Source organism: Pristis pectinata, chromosome 2 (assembly GCF_009764475.1).
Source record: "Pristis pectinata isolate sPriPec2 chromosome 2, sPriPec2.1.pri, whole genome shotgun sequence".
Taxonomy (NCBI): Eukaryota; Metazoa; Chordata; class Chondrichthyes; order Rhinopristiformes; family Pristidae; genus Pristis; species Pristis pectinata.
In genome coordinates, this window is record NC_067406.1 from 96,702,201 (window position 1) to 96,724,631 (window position 22,431).

At 42.5% G+C, this 22,431-nt stretch overlaps 1 protein-coding gene across 2 annotated transcripts in view; it reads left to right on the forward strand.

Moving 5' to 3' along the window:
- mnd1 (meiotic nuclear divisions 1 homolog (S. cerevisiae)) overlaps positions 1-21,286 on the forward strand; it is a 91,994-nt gene extending 70,708 nt beyond the window's left edge. For both annotated transcript variants that reach the window (XM_052042336.1, XM_052042345.1), the window contains 3 exons: positions 1,998-2,112; positions 17,168-17,212; positions 17,337-21,286. In XM_052042336.1, the coding sequence (XP_051898296.1) occupies positions 1,998-2,112; positions 17,168-17,212; positions 17,337-17,443 (267 nt within the window). In that variant the 3' untranslated portion in view covers positions 17,444-21,286. The remainder of the gene's footprint in view (positions 1-1,997; positions 2,113-17,167; positions 17,213-17,336) is intronic.
- The last annotated feature ends 1,145 nt before the right edge of the window (positions 21,287-22,431 follow it).

Below are 22,431 nucleotides of genomic sequence, written 5' to 3' on the forward strand. Positions count from 1 at the left end.
AATCAGTGCAAGGATTTTCATTAGTTTCTATTTTAGGAGCCTCACTCCCTTTTGCACTCACTAAATTGAGTAAACAAATGACTGACCCAATAGTTAAACATACAATACGAATATGGTTACAATTTCATAAATTTTTTCGACTGAATAAATTTATTTTATCAAGTCCTATCCAATCTAATTTTTTTCTTTCAACCATCCAGAATTGATTTAGCCTTTTCTTTATAGAAAATGAAGGGAATAACATGCTTTCGTAATTTATTCATTGATAACTGTTTTTTTTATCTTTTGAACAGTTGTCTAATAAATACAATTTGCCAAGATCACATTTTTTTTTGATACTTACAGATTAGAAATTTTTTAAAAGTTATTTTACCTTCTTTTCCGATACCATATGAAATTGAAATTACGGAAAAAATCTTAGGTTTTTATCCTTATCAGAAGGGCTTGATAGCAATAATTTATGATCTGATTATGTCTAGAGACACTTGATAAAATTAAGAATGAATGGGAAAGAACTCCAGATACTTTTACCTACAGAGACATTTGATAAAATTAAGAATGAATGGGAAAGAACTCCAGATACTTTTACCTACAGAGACATAGAAGAAAATTCTTCAATTAGTTAATACATCTTCAATGTGTGCTAGATACTCTTGGATACAGTTTAAGGTGGTTCACAGGACCCATATGTCTAAGGACAAGTTAGCTCGTTTTTATCACCATATAAATCCTATATGTGACAGATGCAATTCGAAGGTGGCTTCCCTGACACACACATTTTGGTCCTGCCTGCTTTTGGAAAAATATTGGAAAGACATTTTTAACATTATTTCAACTGTATTGAACATTGATTTACAACCTCATCCTATTACTGCAATTTTTGGGTTACAAATGATGGATTCTGGCCATTTATCTGCTTCTGCTTGTTGAATGATTGCTTTTGTTACATTAATAGCCAAGAGATCCATTTTATTTAAATGGAAGGATCCCATACCTCCTACTACATTTCAATGGTTCTCTCAAACTATAACATGTTTAAACTTAGAAAAAATTAGGAGTGGTACTGTTGATCCTTCGCTTAAATTTGAGGAGGTTTGGAGTCCATTTGTTCAGTATTTCCATATGATGTAAGCTGATCTTTTTCGAATCCCTTTCAGTAACCTTTGAATATAGAGGAGCAGAGCTAACAACATAATAATGTTTTTTTAACCGAAGAAATATCAGTCCAGTTTTGTTTTTGAAGTTTTTTGGTTTGCTTTTGTTTATTATTATATATTTTTTTGATTTGAGGGTTATCTTTTCATATTATTAAATCTCTTTTCAATTTTTTTTTGTATCATGCTCACTTAGCAAGAGAGCTGGAGGTCCAGATTATTTTTTTTACTCCTTGTGAGTATATATATTAACTGGTATAATTGTTATCCCGATCTCGTCGCACCATATGTATAATTATTAATGTTATGTATATTAATTTGAATTAATTTGGAATTCAATAAAAGATTGAAAAAGAAATGACAATATTATTTATGGTAAAGCTGGTCCTCACAAAGTCCAGATCTTTGTTTACATTTACTGGTGACTATAAATGCCATTTGTACATGATAGGAACATTGGGTGGGGAAGGGGTTGGAGTCATGAGAAAGGAGAAGAGATTATTGTTGTGTTTGGGACTAAAGGGCAATTTTATTTGGATACATTTAATAATTTGCAGTGCACTAAATAATAACTTTGGATTCAATCAATAAGATATTTTTGCACCATTAGTCGCAATAAAGTTCTGATGAGTTTAATATTTCTGACTGTGCTGCATGCAGGATTTGCTTGCACTGGATTAATAGGCATACCAGAAAAATAACAGTTGTTGGTGTAAGATGGAAAAAAAATCCTCAAGGAAATTCTGGACTAATGACAGGCTTCATAAACTAGTGGTAAAATCATAAAATGCAGTAGAACTAAAATAATCTACACATATCATTTAAAATTTACTTTAACAATAGGAAGATCGTGCAGCTTTATCAAAAGAATTGGAAGGACTTCGACAAGAAAGGAATCGGTTGAAAGCAGAGGTGGAAAAATACAAAGAATGTGATCCAGAAGTTGTAGAAGAAATCAGTGAGTAATTTGATTCATTTGGTTCAATAACTGTAATCTGATTCTGTACAACAGCTTCTCTGCTGCTCATATAACTAAATATTTTATTTTTTTCATATCAATGGGAGCAGGAAGTATATAATCTATTATGTTTATAAGGATTTGTGGCTAGAAACTGGATTACATAGTTTTTTTTATCATTGCAATGTGATTAAAAATCAACTTAGGCTGCAGTATTCCTAGGTCAAATCAGAGCAAGCACAAAATTCAACTGGACAGAAGGTCTGATATTTTTGCAACGTCAGCCATACAACTAATGACATTTATTATCTTGTAGTGCCGTTTTCAAGCAGTGCTCCTAAAGAGGGAACTCAAAATTTCAGAAGGTAACTCTCCTGTAGTTACCAAACAAAAAGCTGAATTCACTTGAATTTTCTGTTTGGATGTCATTTAAAGAGCTACAGAGCTAACAGAATCAGAATCAAACTTATTATCACTGAGTTAAATGACGTGAAATTTGTTGTTTTGTGGCAGTAATACAATGCAAACGCATAAAATTACTATAAATTACAAAAACAAATAGTGCAAAAAAAAGGAATAACTCGGGTTCACGGACCGTTCAGAAATCTGATAGTGGAGGGTAAGAAGCTGTTTCTGAATCGTTGAGTGTGATCAATAGAAACCTAAGAATGAAGCTCTGAGCACTTTGGAAAGTGTCACTGGTGCAGTTCAGAGTTTGCTGAAACTAACATTCAATAGTTTTGGCCAAATAGTCTCCTGATTCATTTTGTGGGTACCTGAACTTTTTGCATGGGAGCTTCACAGGAGTAACTTTACAGGAGTAATTAAGGTATTACTTGACTTCTGCCTTGACTTCTCAAAGCAGGCTTGGATATTCTAAGGCAGTCATCACTGAAATACTGGAAATTCTACAGGAGGGCCTACAGTCAAACAACACATGTCTGAACTGTGAAAGTCAAAGTCATGGTCAGTCTCAGCTTCCTAGCCGTAGGGACATTCCTATGGCAGCCACTAGTCTGTGCCATATATCACAATTTGCTGCACACTACAGCATTTGTAAAGTCACTCACACTCTGTACTTGGAGGAGTCCTGTCATACACTTTAATTTCAGGAAGGATCTATTCCATATATGTATTGCATGCATGTACATTTGTCAGCATGACAGGCTTCCCCTAGATGCAGGTTGACCAGAGCACTTTATGAATAGAGCCTCGCTCATTCATTATCCGGGTACTCCGGCCATGTTTCCGGAATCTTGTGTGACTCTTTAGTAGTCAGAGAATCATCTTTGCCAGGCAGTTTTGGCAGGCAGTGCTGCCTTGAGAGTAGGAACTTGGGAAATATGATTACACACTTCTTATTTTGACACCTGACTACACTTCAACCACTTCAGCTAGCATTATCAGGGCACAAAAAAACAAGAAGGAATAAATTTTGAAACCCATCAGCCTTAGCAGCAGAGAGGAGGAGCCAGCAGAGTTTAAAAGATGCTAATGCAGAGCAGCCATTTTGAGAGTGGCTCTGTTTGAGTTTGAACTGCAGTGTTGGAGGTCAAAGTGCTGAGGTTTTGGCTGTGAGGCTTTGGCGAAGTGGCTGAACAGAGGTAAGAGTCAAGGTAAGTACAGATAAGGTTTCTCAGGTTTAATCTTTGTACTTGGAACATCAGGATGGCAGTTAGGGCAGTGGTATGCTCGTCCTACAGAATGTGAGTGACTTCCAGTGTCCCTGAGGACTACACCAGATGCAACTCCTAGCTGACCGTGTTAAGGAGTTGGAGTTGGATGCACTTAAGATCATCTGGGATGCTGAGAGCATCATAGACAAGAATTTCAGGTGGTCACACCTAAAGTGCAGGCTGTAGGCAGTTGGGTGACCACCTGGAAACGTAGAGGGGGTAGATAGATAATGCAGGGTTCACCAGTGGCCACTCCCCTCAAACAAGTATATGGTTTTGGATACTGGTAGGGGGTGACCTTTCAGGAGGAAAAAGGCACCAAGACTGGCTCTGAAGACTCACTGGGGAAGGGGGAAAGCAGAAAGAACTATAGTGAAAGATAGGGGGTTGGACAGGAGATTCTATAGCCATAGAAGTGACTCTAGAATGCTGTGTTGCCTCCCAGGTGCCAGGGTCGAGGATGTCTGAGTTGTTGCAGAATATTCTCAAGGGGGAGGGTGAGCAGCCAGAAGTCATTGTGCATGTTGGCACAAATGACATAGGTAGAAAAACGCATGAGATCCTCTGGAGAGGATATAGGGAGTTAGGAAAGAGGTTAAAAAGCAGGACCTGGAGGGAAGTCATCTCTGTATCCTTGTGCCACGTGCTAGTGAGGTTAAGAATAGGAGGATATGGCAGGTGAATGCAGGGCTGGAGAGTTGGTGCAGGGGGCAGGTTTTCAGTTTTTTTTCCTGGACCATTGGGATCTCTTCTGGGACAGAGGTGACCTGTATAAGAGGAACAAGTTGCATCTGAACTGGAGGGTGACCAATATCCTAGCAGGCAGATTTGCTGGTGCTGTGAGGGTGGGTTTAAACTAGATATCCAGGGGGTTAGGATCCAAATCAGAAGTCAGGCAGATGGGAGACTGGATCCCATTCAAACCTCGTCCTTCTCATCTGTAGTTTTTGACACTCCTACATGGGAAACAGACTGGCTGTCTACACTATCTATGCCTCTCATAATTTAATATACTTCTATCAGGTCACCTCTCAGTCTCCATTGCTCCAGGGAAAGAAGATAAAGCTTATATAATCTCTCCTTATAACTCAAACCCTTCAATTCAGGCAACGTCATAGAATGTGGAAGTAGGCCTTAGGCCCAACTCATCCAGGTCAACCAAGTTGCCTACCTAGGCGAGTCTTATCTTCATGCATTTGGCCCATATCCCTCTCAACCTTTCCTATCCAAAGGTCCAAATGTCTTTTAAGCATTGTAATTGTACCCACACCTACTACTTTATTTGGCAGCTCATTCCACATACCCACCATCCGATGTGAAAAAGTTACTCTTCAGATCCCCTTTAAGTCCTTCCCCTCACCTTAAATCTTTCCCCTCTCACCTTAAATCTGTGCCCTTTAATTCCATATTTGTGAATCTTTTCTGCACCCTCTAGCTAAATCACATCTTTCCTGTAGTGTGGCCACCAGAACTGCATGTAATATGCCAAGTATGGCCTAACCAATATGTTGTACAACTGTAACATAACATCCCAACTGTTGTACTCAATGCCTCAGCCGATGAAGGCATGCCATATGCTTTAATAATCTGACTACCTGTGTAGTCACTTTCAGGGAACTATGTACTTGTATCCCGAAGTCTCTGTTCAACAACACTCGCCACAGCCCTGCCATTCCCTGTGTTTATCTTGCCCTGGTTTAACTTCCCGATATGCATTATGTCACACTTGTGCGAGTTAAATTCCATCTGTCATTCCTTTGCCCACTTTCCCACTTGGTCAGTACTTTGTTGTAACCTTGGACAACTTTCTTCACTATCTACTATCCAGCCATCTGCAGACCTCCTCATCATGCCATCTACATTATCATCTGAATCATTAATATATATGACAAACAACAGAGAACCCACTACCAATCCTGCAGTACACCACTGGTCCAGACCTCCGATCTGAAATTAAGTGGTAGGTGATAAGTGTGAAGTGATGCATTTTGGAAAGACTAATGAGGTTTGACACTCAACAAGAAGTGGTGTGAATTTAGGGACTATTGAGGAACATAGGGAAAGGAATGAGGTCCTGAAAAGAGACTATAGAAAATTAGGAAGGAAGTTGAGAAGCAGGACCTCAAAGGTAGTAATTTCTGGATCACTGCCTGTGCTAAGCGACAGTGGGTATAGGAACAGAATGAGGAGGAGGTTAAATGCGTGGTTGAGGATTGGAGTAAGGAGCAGGGATTCAGTTTTCTGGATCATTGGGGCCTCTTTTGGGGCAGGTATGACCAAAGAGGACGGGTTGCACTTGAATCCCAGGGGAACCAATATACTGGCAGGGAAGTTTGCTAAGGCTACTGGGGAGAGGTTAAAATAGAATTGTTGGGGGGTGGATCCATACTGGAGAGACTGGGGAAGAGGTGTTTGGCTCTCAAATAGAGGAGGCTAGGAATAAGTACCATAGGCAGGTGATAGCGAAGGGACGTGTTCAGACAGGCTTGAGGTGTGTCTATTTTAACGCAAGGAGTGTTGTGAATAAGGCGGATGACCTTAGAGCTTGGATCGATACTTGGAGCTATGATGTGGTGGCCATTATAGAGACTTGGGTGGCTCCGGGGCTAGAATGGTTGATTCAAGTGCCGGGTTTTAGACGTTTCAGGAAGGACGGGGAGGGAGGCAAGAGAGGTGAGAGAGTGGCACTGTTGATCAGAGATAGTGTCACGGCTGCGGAAAAGGTGGACGTCGTGGAGGGACTGTCTACGAAGTCTCTGTGGGTGGAGGTTAGGAACAGGAAGGGGTCGATAACTTTACTGGGTGTTTTTTATAGGCCGCCCAATAGCGACAGGGTTATTGAGGAGCAGACAGGGAATCAGATCCTAGAAAGGTGTGAGAATAACAGAGTTGTTGTGATGGGGGATTTTGAATTCCCAAACATCGACTGGCATACAGTGAGGGGTTTAGATGAGGTGGAGTTTGTTAGGTGTGTTCAGGAAGGGTTCTTGACACAGTATGTAGATAGACCTACAAGAGGAGAGGCTGTGCTTGATTTAATATTGGGTAATGAACCTGGTCAGGTGTCAGATCTCTCTGGGTGAACATTTTGGTGATAGTGATCATAATTCTATCTCCTTTACATTAGCACTGGAGAGAGAGAAGAACAGACAGACTAGAAAGGTGTTTACTTGGAGTAAAGGGAATTATGAGGCGCTCAGGCAGGAAATTGGAAGATTAAATTGGGAACAGATGTTCTCTAGGAAAAGTACGGAAGATATGTGGCATATTCAGGGGATATTTGTGTGGAGCTCTGCATAGACATGTTCCGATGAGACAGCGGAGTCATGATAGGATACAGGAACCGTGGTGTACGAAGGCTATAATAAATCTAGTCAAAAGGAAAAGAAAAGCATACAAAGGGTACAGAGAGCTTGGTAATGTTAGAGATCTGGAGGAGTACAAGGCTAAAAGGAAGGAACTTAAGAAAGAGATTAGGAGAGCCAGAAGGGGACATGAGAAGGCCTTAGCAGGCAGGATTAAGGAAAACCCCAAGGCGTTCTACAAGTATGTGAAGAGTAAGAGGATGAAATGCGAAAGGATAGGGCCTATCAATTGCAGCAGTGGGAAAGTGTGTATGGATCCGGAAGAAATAGCAGAGGTACTTAATGAATACTCTATGTCAGTATTCACCACGGAAAAAGATCTGGGGGATTGTAGTGGGGACTTGTAGTGACCTGAAAAGCTTGAGCATGTAGATATTAGAAAAGAGGTGGTGCTGAAACTTTTGGAAAGCATCAAGTTAGATAAGTCGCCGGGACCAGATGAGATGTACCCCAGGTTGCTGTGGGAGGCGAGGGAGGAGATTGCGGAGCCTCTGACGATGATCTTTGTGTCGTCCACGGAGACGCGAGAGGTTCCGGAAGATTGGAGGGTTGCAGATGTTGTTCCCTTATTCAAAAAGGGGAGTAGTAGGGGAGTAGGGATAGCCCAGGAAATTATAGTCCAGTGAGTCTTACCTCAGTGGTTGGTAAGCTGATGGAGAAGATCCTGAGAGGCAGGATTTATGAACATTTGGAGAGGTATAATATGATTAGGAGTAGTCAGCATGGCTTTGTTAAGGGCAGGTCCTGCCTTACGAGCCTGACTGAATTTTTTGAGGATGTGACTAAGCACATTGATGTAGTGTATATGGATTTCAGCAGGGCGTTTGATAAGGTACCCCATGTGAGGCTTATGGAGAAGGTGAGGAGACATGGGATCTAAGGGGACATTGCAGTGTGGATCCAGAACTGGCTGGCCCGCAGAAGGCAAAGAGTGGTTGTTGAAGGGTCGTATTCTGAGTGGAGTTCGGTGACCAGTGGTGTACCTCAGGGATCTGTACTGACGACCTGGATGAGGAAGTGGAGGGGTGGGTTAAGTAAGTTTGCGGATGACACAAAGGTTGGGGGTGTTGTGGATAGTTTGGAGGGCTGTCAGAGGTTACAGAAGGACATAGCTAGGATGCAGAGTTGGGCTGAGAAGTGGCAGATGCTGTTCAACCCAGATAAGTGTGAAGTGGTTCATTTTGGTAGGTCAAATATGTTGGCAGAATATAGTCTTAATGGTAGGACTCTTGGCAGTGTGGAGGATCAGAGGGATCTTGGGGTCCGAGTCCATAGGACGCTCAAAGCAGCTGCGCAGGTTGACTCTGTGGTTAAGAAGGCATATGGTGTATCGTCCTTCATCGATCGGGGAATTGAATTTAGGAGCCGTGAGGTATTGTTGCAGCTATATAGGGCCCTGGTCAGACCCCACTTGGAGTATTGTGCTCAGTTCTGGTCACCTCACTACAGGAAAGATGTGGAAGCCATAGAGAGGGTGCAGAGGAGATTTACAAGGATGCTGCCTGGGATGCGGAGCATGCCTTACGAAAGCAGGTTGAGGGAACTTGGCCTTTTCTCCTTAAAGTGATGGAGGATGAGGGGGGACCTGATAGAGGTGTATAAGATGATGAGAGGTATTGATAGGGTAGATAGTCAGAGGCTTTTCCCCAGGGCTGAATTGGTGGCCACAAAAGGACATAGGTTTAAGGTGCTGGGGAGTAGATATAGAGGAGATGTCAGGGGTAAGTTTTTTACTCAGAGAGTGGTGAGTGTGTGGAATGGGCTGCCGGAAACGGTGGTAGAGGCTGATACAATAGGGTCTTTCAAGAGACTGTTAGATAGGTACATGGAGCTGAGTAAAATAGAGGGCTATGGGTAAGCCTTGTAATTTCTAGGGTAGGGACATGTTCGGCACAGCTTTGTGGGCCAAAGGGCCTGAATTGTGCTGTAGTTTTTCTATGTTCTATAGAGGCCAGAGGGTACAAGCCCAATGATTCTTGAAGGTGGCAACAGAGATGGATAAGGTAGAAGGCAGACCCAATACTTGCCTTCATTAGCCATGCATAGAATGTAAGAGTAGGGAGGTTGTGGTATTACTTTATAAAACAATGGTTATGCCACAGCTTCCTCACTATGCAAGGAAATATGTGATTTTCTTCTCACAGCTACCATCGGGCAGGAGGTACAGAAGCCTGAAGTCCCATACCACCAGGTTCAACCATTCAGTTCTTGAACCAACCAGCACAACCCTAATCACTATAGCTTAGCAACACTATGACCACTTTCATCACTCTGAACTAAAATGGACATTGTATTTTTTTTGTTCTAATTGTGTTCTTTCTTTTAAAAATTGTGTATAATTTGTTTAATTTATGTTTTTCTTGTGAATGCTGCTTATATGACGCTATGTGCCTGTGATGCTTCTGCAAGTAAGTTTTTCATTGCACTTGTGCATATGACAATAAACTTGACTTTGACATTGGAGAGGGTGCAGAGGGGAACTCACCAAGATGTTGCCTGAGATTGAGTATTTCAGTTTTGAGGAAAGACCAGATAGGCTAGTTTTGTTTTTCTAGGAGCGCTTAAAGCTGTGGGAGAACCTGACAGAGGTATACACAATTGAGTCGCATAAATAAGGGAGATAGTAAGAAACTTTTCTCCAAAGCAGTGGTGTCTAACATATGCACAGTTGAAGAAAAGGGAGGAGCTTTAGACGGGATCTGGGGAAGAATGTTTTCATCTAGAGGATGGTTCGGATCTGTTGAGATTCTGCTATATTCATCAGTCCGGGGCCCTTCTGCATCTCCATGTACCCAACAGAATTTGTATTCATTAACTGAATCCTCTGTAGGACTGGTTTATTTCCGCTGCCTATCCTACATGTGCAGTGGGCTGGTTGTTGAATTACTATCAGTTGTGCAGGAGTCCAATCCAAGGATTTAGGAAATGCCAAGAGCCCAGAATGCCAAATTTTTTTGATGTGCTTCTATTTGAGGTTGGGAGATTAGTCACATTAGTATACTGATTAACACTAAGAACAGTGAGCAATGGTGTGCTGCAGGGATCGGTTCCCCTGTTGCTTGCCATTTATGTTATCGATTTGGATGAGAATGTTGGAGGTATGATTAGTAAGTTTGTGGATGACACCACAATTGGTGGTGTAGTGAACAGTGAAGAAGGTTGGTTAAAGTTATAACAGAGTCTTGATCAACTGGGGAAGCAGGCAAAGGATTGGCAAATGGAATTTAATTCAGACAAGTTTGAAGTGATGCATTTTGGGAAGTTAAACCAGGCCAGGACATACACAGTGAATGACAGGACCCTGGAGAGAGTTGTAGAACAGAGACCAGGGGTACCTAATTCCCTAGAAGTGATGATGCAGGTAGAAAGAGTGGTGAAGAAGGCATATGGCATGCTTGCCTTTATTGGTCAGGGCAGTGAGTACAAGAGTGGGGAAATCATGTTACAGCTGGACAAAACATTGGTGAGACTGCCCTTGGAGTATTTTGTGCAGTTCTGTTGGCGTACTATAGGAAGGATGTAATTAAGCTAGACAGGATGCAGAAAAGATTCACAAGGATGTTGCTGGGATTGAAGGGCTTGAGTTATAAGGTGAAATTGGATAGCCTGGGACTGTTTTCCTTGGAGCAAAGGAGGCTCGGGTGACCTTTACAGAAGTTTATAAAATCATGGGGGGGCATAGATAAATATGCATTGTCACAGTCTTTTTCCCAGGGTAGGGTATGATTAAAAACCCCTGTAATCATTTTAAGTTATATTATACTCCAAGGTTTACACTTCCACCTCCCCTAAATTCAACCTACTGTCCCTCCCACTGACTGCCTGGTGGTCTAGTAACTTCTTTAGCTCTTTGACAAAATTCCAAAATATAACACAGTCACAATTTGAATTACATTTTAGGTAAAATAGAAAAATACAATTTCAATAGTTATAATCGAGTTTCATTTCAAATGCAAAAAGAAAATTCTAAGACTACTTTTCCCAACACCTGTTGAAATGCTGCCTTTAGTTTGTTTTTTTGTAATTGCCTGAGTCAGCTTCTACTATCGTTACTGATGAAATACCATTTTGTAAAGAAATCTGTCCTTAACTCAATGGGATTTTGATTAGAGTATTTCTTGAAAGCAAACTGACCCTTGAAACAGTCAGTTCTATTGGTTCATTCTATGACTGCATAGTTGAAGTGCTCTTTATTGATTTTTAACACAACATCTTTTTGACCATTTATAGGATACGATACAATAAGGTCTTTTAAGAGACTTTTGGATAGGTACAAGGAGCTAAGAAAAATAGAGGGCTATGGGTCTCTAAGGCAGGGACATGTTCAGCACAGCTTTGTGGGCTGAAGGGCCTGAATTGTGCTGTAGGTTTCCTATGTTTTTACGTTCACAGCTCTTAGCCCTTCATATAGTGAAATGCCACACTATAGGAAGGACATCCTTAAGCTAAAAAGGTGCAGAGTCACAGAATGTTGCCAGGACTGGAGGGCTTGAGTTATAAGGAGAGACTGGATAGGCTGAGGTTGTCTTCCCTGGGCCAAAGGAGGTTAAGGGGTGATCTAAGACGGGTTTATAAAATCTTGAGGGGCATCAATAAGGTGGATGGTCACAGTCTTTTTCCAAGTGTGGATGAGTCTAAAACTGGAGGGCACAGGTTTTGAGGTGAGAGGAAAAAGATTCAAAAGGGATCTGAGGGGCAGGTTTTCCACAAGGAGGGTATATGGAATGAGCTGCCAGAGAAAGTGGTTGAGGCAGGTACAATTACATATTTGATAGGCCAAACATGGGCAAATGGCACTAGCTCAGGAAGTCACCTTGGTTGGCATGGGTGCCTTTTTCCATGCTCAGAAAGGAAGGGAGGAGAAGAGGAGAGGAATAGTGATAGGGGACTTGATAGTCAGGGAAACAGATAGGAGGTTCTGTGGAAGTGAGCATGAATCCCGGATGGTATGTTGCCTCCCAGGTGCCAGGGTCCGGGATGTCTCTGATTGGGTCCACAGTAGTCTCGAGAGGGAGGGAGAACAGCCAGAAGTTGTGGTACATGTTGGTACCAACGACATAGGTAGGAAGAGGGATGAGGTCCTGAAAAGTGAGTTCAGGGACCTAGGCAAAAGGCTGAAAAACAGGACTTCAAGGGTAGCAATCTCAGGATTGCTGCCAGTGCCACGTGATAGTGAAGGTAAGAATAGGAGGAGATGGCAGATGAATGTGTGGCTGAGGAGTTGGTGCAGGAGGGAAGGTTTTAGATTTTTGGATCATTGGGATCTCTTCTGGGGAAGGTGGGACCGGTACAGAGAGGACGGGTTACACCTGAACCCAAGGGGGACCAGTATCTTTGCAGGCAGGTTTGCTGTGGTGGTTTGGGAGGGTTTAAACTAGTTTGCAAGGAGGATGGGAACCAGAGGTGTAGGTCAGAGGAAGAAGTGGATGGGGAAAAGTCAGATCTAACATGTAGAGAGGCTTTGAGGAAGGAGATGCAGAGTATAGGGTATAAAAGTCGAAAGGTGGATAGGGTAAAGTGCATTTACTTAAATGCAAGAAGTATCAGGAATAAGGGTGATGAGCTGAGAGCTTGGATAAGTACATAGGACTATGATATTGTGGCTCTTGCAGAGACTTGGCTGTCACCAGAGCAGGAATGGATATTGAATATTCCTGGATTTCAGTGTTTTAAAAGGGATGGGAGAGGGTGGAAGTGGAGGAGGGGTGGCGTTACTGGTCAGGGACACTATTACAGCTGCAGGAAGGGTGGAAAATGTAGAAGGATCCTCTCTAGAGTCAGTATGGGTGGAAGTTAGGAACAAGAAAGGAGCAGTTACTCTACTGGGAGTATTCTATAGGCCCCCCAGCAGCAGCAGGGATACTGAGGAGCAGATTGGGAGGCAGATTTTGGAAAGGTGCAAAAATAACAGGGTTGTTATCATGGGAGACTTCAACTTCCCAAATATTGATTGGCACCTGCTTAGTGCTAAAGGTTTAGACAGGGCAGAGTTTATTAAGTGTGTGTAGGACAGATTCTTGTCACAGTATGTTGACAGGCCGACGAGAGGGCATGCCATATTAGATCTAGTATCAGGTAATGAACCGGGTCAGGTGACAGATCTCTTGGTGGGTGAGCATTTGGGGGACAGTGACCACTGCTCCCTAACCTTTAGCATTGTCATGGACGAGGATAGGACAAAAGAGGACAGGAAGATATTTAACTGGGGCAGGGCAAATTATGAAGCTATAAGGCTAGAACTTATGAGAGTAAATTGGGATGACATTTTTGAAGGGAAATGCACTTTGGGGATGTGGTTGTTGTTCAGGGATCTCTTGCAGGATGTTAGGGATAAATTTGTCCCGGTGAGGAAGAGAAAGAATGGCAGGGTGAAGGAACCATGGGTGACGAGAGGTGGAACAACTAGTTAGGAGGAAGAAGGCAGCATACATAAAGTGCAGGCAGCAAGGATCAGATAGGGCTCATGAGGAATATAGGGTAGCAAGGAAGGAACTTAAGAAGGGGCTGAGGAGAGCAAGAAAGGGAACATGAAAAGGCCTTAGCGAGTAGGGTGAAGGAAAATCCCAAGGCTTTTTTCTCATACGTGAAGAGCAGAAGGATGACGAGAGTGAAGGTAGGACTGAGTAGAGACAAAGGTGGGAAGATGTGCCTGGAAGCTGTGGAAGTGGGTGAGGTTCTCAGTGAATACTTCTCTTCAGTATTCACTAAAGAGAGGGGTCTTGATGATGCTGAGGACAGTGTTGGTAAGGTTAATGTTCTGGAGCACGTAGATATCAAGAGAGGTTGTGTTGGAGCTATTAGAAAATATTAGGACAGATAAGTCCCCAGGGTCTGACAGAATATTCCCTAGGCTGCTCCGCGAGGCGAGGGAGAAGGTTACTGAACCGTTGGCTAGGATCTTTGAGTCCTTGTTGATTGGAGGGTGGCAAATGTTGTCCCCTTATTCAAAAAAGGTAGGAATAGTCCAGGGAATTACAGACCAGTGAGCCTTATGTCTGTGGTGGGCAAGCTGTTGGAAAGGATTATTAGAGATGGGATCTATGGGCATTTACAGAATCATAGTGTGATCAGGGAACTGATTAGGAACAGCCAGCATGGCTTTGTGAAGGGCAGATCATGTCTCACAAGCCTGATAGGATTCTTTGAGGATGTGACCAGGCAGATTGATGAGGGTAGTGCAGTAGGTGTGGTCTACATGGATTTTAGTAAGGCGTTTGACAAGGTTCCACATGGTAGGTGTCTTCAGAAGGTCAGAGGGCATGGGATCCAGGGAGGCTTGGCCGTGTGGATTCAAAATTGGCGCCTGTAGAAAGCAGAGGGTTGTGGTGGAGGGAGTGCATTCAGATTGGAGGGCTGTGACTAGCGGTGTCCCACAAGGATTGGTTCTGGGACCTCTACTTCTCGTGATATTTATTAATGACTTGGATGAGGGGGTAGAGGGGTGGGTTAGCAAGTTTGCAGATGACACAAAGGTTGGTGGTGTTGTGGATAGTGTGGAGGACTGTTGAAGGTTGCAGAGGGATATTGATAGGATGCAGAGCTGGGCTGAGAAATAGCAAATGGAGTTCAATCTGGAGAAGTGTGAGGTGGTACACTCTGGAAGGACAAACTCCAGGGTGGAGTACAAGGTTAATGGCAGGATTCTGGGGAGTGTGGAGGAGCAGATGGATCTGGGGGTTCATATCCATAGATCACTGAAAGTTGCCTTACAGGTGGATAGGGTAGTTAAGATAGCTTCTGGGATGTTAGCTTTCATAAGTCGTGGGATCGAGTTTAAGAGCCGCGAGGTAATGATGCAGCTCTACAAAACTCTGGTTAGACCACACTTAGAGTACTTCTGGTACTTAGACCATTTCTGATCGCCTCATTATAGGAAGGATGTGGAAGTGCTGGAAAGGGTGCAGAGGAGATTTACCAGGATTCTGCCTGGTTTGGAGAATATGGATTATGAGGAGAGACTAAAGGAGCTAGGGCTTTACTCTTTGGAGAGGAGGATGATGAGGGGAGACATGATAGAGTTATACAAAATATTAAGAGGCATAGAGTAGACAGCCAGCACCTCTTTCCCAGGGCACCAATGCTCAGTACAAGAGGGCATGGCTTTAAAGTAATGGGTGGGAAGTTCAAGGGAGATATCAGAGGAAGGTTTTTAACCCAGAGAGTGGTTGGTGCATAGAATGCGCTGCCTGGGGTAGTGGTGGAGGCAAGTATGTTGGTCGAGTTCAAGAGATTGTTAGGTAAGCATATGGAGTTAATTTAAAATAAAGAGATATGTGGGAGGAAGGGGTTAGATAGTCTTAGGCATGGTTTAAAGTTCGGCACAACATGGTGGGCCAAAGGGCCTGTATTGTGCTGTATTGTTCTATGGTTCTATCTACCTGTGCTGCTATCTTCAGGAACCTTTTGACTTGTACGCCAAGGTCACTTTGTTCCTCAATATACCCTGGGGTCCTACTATTCATGGTATATGACCTACCCTTAATAGAACCCCTAAAATGCATCGCCTCGCACTTATCTGGATTAAATTCCATATACCATTGTCCTGCCTAATTTGCCCGTTGATCACTATTATTCTGTAGCCTAAGACACTACCCTGTCATTAATAAAAGCACCATCTGCAAACTTACTAATCATACCTCCTAAGTTGTTATTGTACATAACAAACAGCAAAGCTCGAAGCACTGATACATTGCTGGTGACAGGCTTCCAATCACAGAAGCAACCCTTCACCCTTACCCTGTGTCTCCTGTTACCAGGCCAAACTTGGATCCAATTTGCCAACTTACCTTGGATCCCACGGGATCTAACCTTTCTGACCATTCTTCCTTGCGGAACCTTGTGCTTTACTGGAGTCCATGTAATCCACTGTCCTGATCAGCATATTTAGTTACCTCTTCAAAAAAACTTATGTTAGATAGGATCCCCCACAAATAAATTTGTGCCCATCAATCCCTACCTTTACAAGTGTACCTTAATCCTGTCCGTCAAAAATTTTCCAGTCATTTCCTTACCAATGATGTTAGACTAACTGGCGTATAATTATCTGGCATATCCCTGCCGCCATTCTTGAACACAGGTACAACATGTGTTGAATTCCAAACATCTGGCACGTACCAGTGTCCAGCAAAGATTAAATACAGACACAAGCTGCCGGAATCTGGAACAAAAATAAACTGATGGAGGAACTTAGTGGGCCATGCAGCATCTGTGAGGAGAAAGGAGTTGTCGAAGTTTCAGTTTGAGGACTTGCACCAGGGCTAGATTTAAATATCTCTGTCAGGGCCCCAGTAATCTCCTCCCTTACCTCTCATTGCAGCCTTGTATACATCTCATCAGGCCTAGGGGCATTTATCCATTTTTACACCTACTAAACATCCAATAGCTTTTTAATCTTTAAGTGCTCTGGAATTTCATCATCCCAACTGAAATCTCCAACTGTAGTATCATTCTCAGTGAATACAGGAAAAAAAAAGTATTCATTTAAGACCTCACCAAGTCCTCTGTTTCCATGCATAGATTGCCCCTTTGGTCCCTACTGTGCCCCAATCTTTCCCTGGTTACCCTACTGCTTTTAATATGGTTATCAATTGCTTTGGGATTTTCTTTGTCAGTGATACTTTGTGACCCCTCTTTGTCTTTATAATTTTATATACCCCCCCCCATTCTTTATCAGTCCCTCAACGTCCCTCCCAAGACATTCAGAGTTCTCTCGACTTGCCATCCCTTCACTTTAACAGGAACATGTTAGCTCTGAGCTATTTCACTTTTAAAATATTAGTATTTCCAATGTGCCTTGGTGTTGAACTGCATCGCCCATGCTTCTGTACATTAAACCATTCTGTTATGTCATCCTGAAGTCTGCAAATGTCATCATTGTATGCTTGGTTGCCAAGTTTTGTTACATCAATAGGCATGTAGAGTATTACTTTTCATTATCCCAAGTTAGAAACAACTAAAAGAAGTAGTCGAAGTGTTGTAATCATTCTGAATATTTTTTTCCTCGTCTTTTTATAGGGCAGTTAAACAGAATTGCAAAGGATGCAGCCAATAGATGGACAGGTATGTTAGAAAAGATCTGTATTCCATAGAAAGGTCATTAGATGTTTATTACCTATTTACAAATGTCTTATTGGAGACTCAGCTGATCTTTAATGTTAATTGTAATTTTTATTTGATCTTTTAGATAACGTCTTTACCATAAAATCCTGGGCTAAGAAAAAATTTGGATTTGAACAGAAACAAATTGATAAGACTTTTGGAATTCCAGAAGATTTTGACTATATTGACTGATGATTTCAAGCTGCACAAATCGTTTTGTTCCTGCTTTGAGTTTGTATCTATTGTGCTAATAATAAAACTATTTAGTTTTACCACAAGAGATTGTGGACTTTCAGGCTTTGGAGATGATTAGCCCAGAGCAATGGTCCAAAATGCTGGAGACTTTCTCTGCTATTTTCACATTACAAGATTTTGTTTTTGTGCATGGCTTGATTATCTCTTGTTATAAATGACACATTCTTGGCAGCTCATTAGCAATTTTTGTAAAATTAATTTCATCTAAATTAGAGGTCAATTGAAAAAAAAATGTTCATCAAGCCTTCTGATGAAAGGTTTTCTCTGGAGCGTTGGAGGCTGAGGGACCACCTGGTAGATGTGTATAAAATTATAAGAGGAGTAGCTTGGGTAGTAGTCTTTTTCCTAGTGTCAAATAGAGGGCATAGGCTTAAGGTGAGATGGGGCAAGTTTAAAGGAGATTTATGAGGAAAGGTTTTTTTTTTACACAGAGAGTGGTAGGTGCCTGGTAGGGGAAATGGTAGAAGCAGATATGATTGCAATATTTTAGGGGCGTTTAGATAGGCACATGAACAGGTAGGGAATGGAGGGATAGAGACCACGTGCAGGCAGGTGGGATTATTTTGGGTTGGCATCATGGTCAGCACAGACTTTGTGGGCTGAAGGGCATGTTCTAGTGCAGTAGTAGTCTGTGTTCTATGGAATTAGGAGGGCAAAAAGAGGACATGAAACATCCTTGGCAGTAAGATTATAGAGAATCCTAAGTCATTCTATAAATATATTAGGAGTGAGAAGGTTGCTAGGGAAAAAGTGGGTCCCTTTAGGGAATAAAGGGATAATTTGTGTGTGGAGTGAGGGGTGTATTCGAGGTCCTAACGGAAGTCGTCTTGTCTGCTTTCAACAAGTGAGAAACATGAGTTCAGAGAGCAATATGTTGATTGCCTGGACCATGTAGTTATTACGAAGGTGGAGGTATTAGATGTCACCTGAATCCACCTATCACCTGCCTGCTCTTGCTCCACCCCTTCCCCCCACCTTTTTATACTGACCATCTCCCCTCTTTCCAGTCTTGATGAAGGGTCTCAACCAGAAACGACTGCCCATTTTCCTCCATAGATGCTGCCTGACCTGCTGAATTCCTCCAGCACTTTGTGCTTAGAGATAATCAGCATGGCTTTGTGAGGGGGAAATCCTGTCCCAGAAATTTGAATGAATTTTTGAGGAGGTAACAAAAGAGATTGATAAAGATAGGGCTGTTGATGTTCTCTGTATGGACTTTAGCAAAGCATTTGACAAGGTCCCGCATGATTGGCTTGTCCAGAACCTCTTGGGTTCCAAGGAAGGCTCACAAATTGGATCCTAAATTGGTGTAGTGAAAGGAGGCAGAACTAGTGGTGTGCCACAGTGACTGGTGCAGATATCTTTGCTGTTTGTGATAAATATTAATGACTTAGATGGGTATGTAGGAGATATGATTAGCAAGTTTGCAGATGACACAAAAAGTGGTGGTATTGTCAAGGAAGGTTGTCAAAGGCAGTTGGAAAGCTGGGCAGAGCATTGGCAGATGGAATTTAATCCTGACAAGTGCAAGGTGACATATTTTTGGAAGACAAGTAGGAGTAGGACATGTAGAGTAAATGTAGGGCACTAAGGAATGTTGGTAAACAGAAAGACCTAGGGATTCGAGTCCATAGTTTTCTAAATGTGGCAGCACAGGTCAATAGGGTGGTGAAGAAGGCACAAGGTATGCTTGCCTTCATAAATGGATAGAATATATGAGTTAGCAAGTGATGTTGCAACTTTACAAAATACTGGTTGGACAGCATTTGGAGTATTGTATGCAGTTCTTGTCACCATGCTAGCGATTGTGCTGGAGAGATGCGGAGATTCACCAGAATGATGCCTGGATTGAAGGATCTGAGTTATGGGGAGGGAGTGGATAGATTGGGCCTGTTTTCCCTGGAACTAAGGATGACCTGATGGAAGTATGTAAGAATATGAGAGGTATAGATAGGGTAGACAAAGTTTAGAATCTTTGTCCCATGGTAGGAGTATCAAAAACAGGAGGGCATGGATTTAAGATGAGAGGAAGGAGCTTTAAAGGGGATTTGAGAGGTAGATTTTTTTTTTTACACAGAGTGGTTGATATCTGGAATGTGCTACCAGAAGAAGTGATGGAATCAGATACAATTACTATATTTAAGAGGAGCTAAGACAGACACTTAAGTTATAAAAGAATACAGATCTAATGCCGGCAAACGGGTTAACGTGGATGAGCAAAACGGTCTGCATGGATGTAGTGGGCCAAAGGTCCTGTTTCTATGCTGTACAACTCTAATACTCTATAAATATTTCTTGAAGACACAGTTGCTTCATGATTAGCTTTATTTGGATGCAGTGAGCAGTCTAAATTTCTTGCTGTGTGACAAAGCTCTTCTGCCCCAATATTGGTCTTTCAGTTTTACATCTGAACTATGCTTCAGTTTAACCACCAGTATTTTCAATGTTGTTGAGAACCATGGGTGATGACCTTTTTATCCATCATCTTGCAGGCCATAGGTACTTAAAGCATCGAAATTCATCCATTACACAATGTTGTTAGTCACTTCATTGTTCGTAGCAATTTGGCTGCTTGCATCTCCTCATTTGAAATCTTAATTCATAGTGTCATCGAACATGGAAACTGCCTATAATGTTTGCTGTTGGGGCCTGTGCCACTGAACCCAATATCCTTCCTGATGGTGAACTTCTTGAATGTATTGATCCCTCCAGCAGATGAACAGGATCTGACCAGGTGATGTTCCTATAAGTACAGTTAATTCTGTGAATTGTTCCTTGGTCCATTGGTTGGATCATTGAAGTCATCAAGTCATACAGCAGGAAACAGGCCCTTCAGCCCAACTGGTCCATGCCAACCAAGATTCCCAGTTGCCCACATTTGACCCTATCCTTTTAAACCTTGCCTATCTATGTATCTGTCCAAGTACTTTTTAAATGTTGTTAATGTACCCACCTCAACCACTTCATCTGGCAGCTCATTCCATATACTGACCACTCTCTGGGTGAAAAAGTTGCCCCTCGGGCTCCTATTAAATCTCTCCCATCTCAACTTAAGCCTATGCCCTCTGGTTCTTGGTTCCCCAACCTTGGGAAACAGACTGTGCACAGTCACCCTATCTATGACCCTCATAATTTTATACACCATAATCACCTACATTCCAATGAAAAATGTCCCAACCTGCTCAATCTCTCTCCATAACTCAGTTCCTCAAGTGACGGCAACATGCTCATAAATCTTCTCTGCACTATTTCCAGCTTAATGGCATCTTTCCTATAGCAGGGTCACCAAAACTGAACACAATATTCCAAATACAGCCTCACCAACATCTTGTACAACTCAGGATCAAGTTTACTATGTGACTTATATGACGTGAAATTTGTTTTGTGGCAGTTGTACAGTGCAAAGACATAAATATTGCTATAAATTACAAAATAAATAGTGCAAAATAAAGGAATAACAAGATAGTGTTCATGGACTATTCAAAAATCTGATAACAGAGGGGAAGGAGCTGTTCCTAAATCGTTGTGTGTGGGTTTTCAGGCTCCTTTACCTCTTCTCCAGTGGCAGTAATGAGAAGAGGACATGTCCCAGATGGTATGTGTAGTATGAGGGCATATGGCTGTCACGTGACCCTAACAACACTGACCCCTCTGGTTGGAGGACAGCATTGCTTATCGGATCGGAAGTGACACCACTGTCAATCAAGGTTTGGCCCCACCCCACCCATCAGGTGTGGGCGTAGGGATTGGCCTTGGAGAGCACCTTTGTTCCTGAACCTGCCTGACCATTGGCCTTGGTAAACACCTTTGTCCTCGACCTCCAAGCCATTGGCCTGTCTAAATTACCTGGCCAGGCATTACAGCACTATAAAGAGTGTTGCAATCCCCTGGCCCTCTCTCTTTCAACTGCCCCAGGAGTAGTGAGATGACGCTGCAGAGACCATGGGTAAGAGTGTGCATCACCACATGGTTTGGGAGCGTCTTAGTCAGGTTCCAGGGTGTGTTAGGGCCAATGCTTGTTTGGGTCAAGGTATTCAGGCATTGAAGTGTTTATCCCTTGATAAGCTGTACCTTGTTTTGTGTGTGTGTGTGTGTATATATATCTCATCCTCATTGCGATTACCCCTCACGTTTCCGGTCTCTTGCGTGTGTGTATGCAAGTGTGCATCTGTTCCCATTCATTCTGTCCCCACGTTTGCCTCTGTGATTAAACTATTTTTAAAATCCAAAGCCTGTGGCCAGAGCCCTCCATCTTTAAGATTCCAAAAGAACCTTTTCACACAACACTATGGGTCCTTAGTAATGGATGCAGCCTTCGAGGAGGCACCACCTCTTGATGTCCCCAGTGCCTGAGGGTAGCGCCTGTGATGACCTTGCGATCCTGTGCCTCCATATCAAGCTGTGATGCAACCAGTCAGAATGCTGTCCAACATACATCTATAGACATTTGCATAAGTTTTTAGTGGCATATCAAATCTCCTCAAACTCCCAAATGAAGTAGAGCTGCTGGCGTGCCTTCTTTGTGATTGCGTCAATGAGTTGGGCCCAAGATAGATCCAAGATGTTGACCCCAGGAATTTGCAACATAACACCCCAACTTCTATACTCAATGCCCTGCCTGATGAAGGGCAGTGTGCCAAAAGCCACCTTCACCATCCTGTCTACCTGTACTTGTACTCTGAGGTTCCTCTGTTCTACTACACTCTCCAGGGTTCTGTCCTACCCTCATTTGTCTTCCCAAAATGCAACATCTCACACTTACTTGAAGTAAACTCCAATGCAACACTTCATACTTAGTTGATGTAAATGTCAGCCCACTTACCCAGCTCTGATCATTCTGTAATCAGAGCTGGGTAACAACCATCTTCACTGTCTATTTTAGTGTCATCTGCAAACTTACTAACCATGCCTTTTACACTCTCATC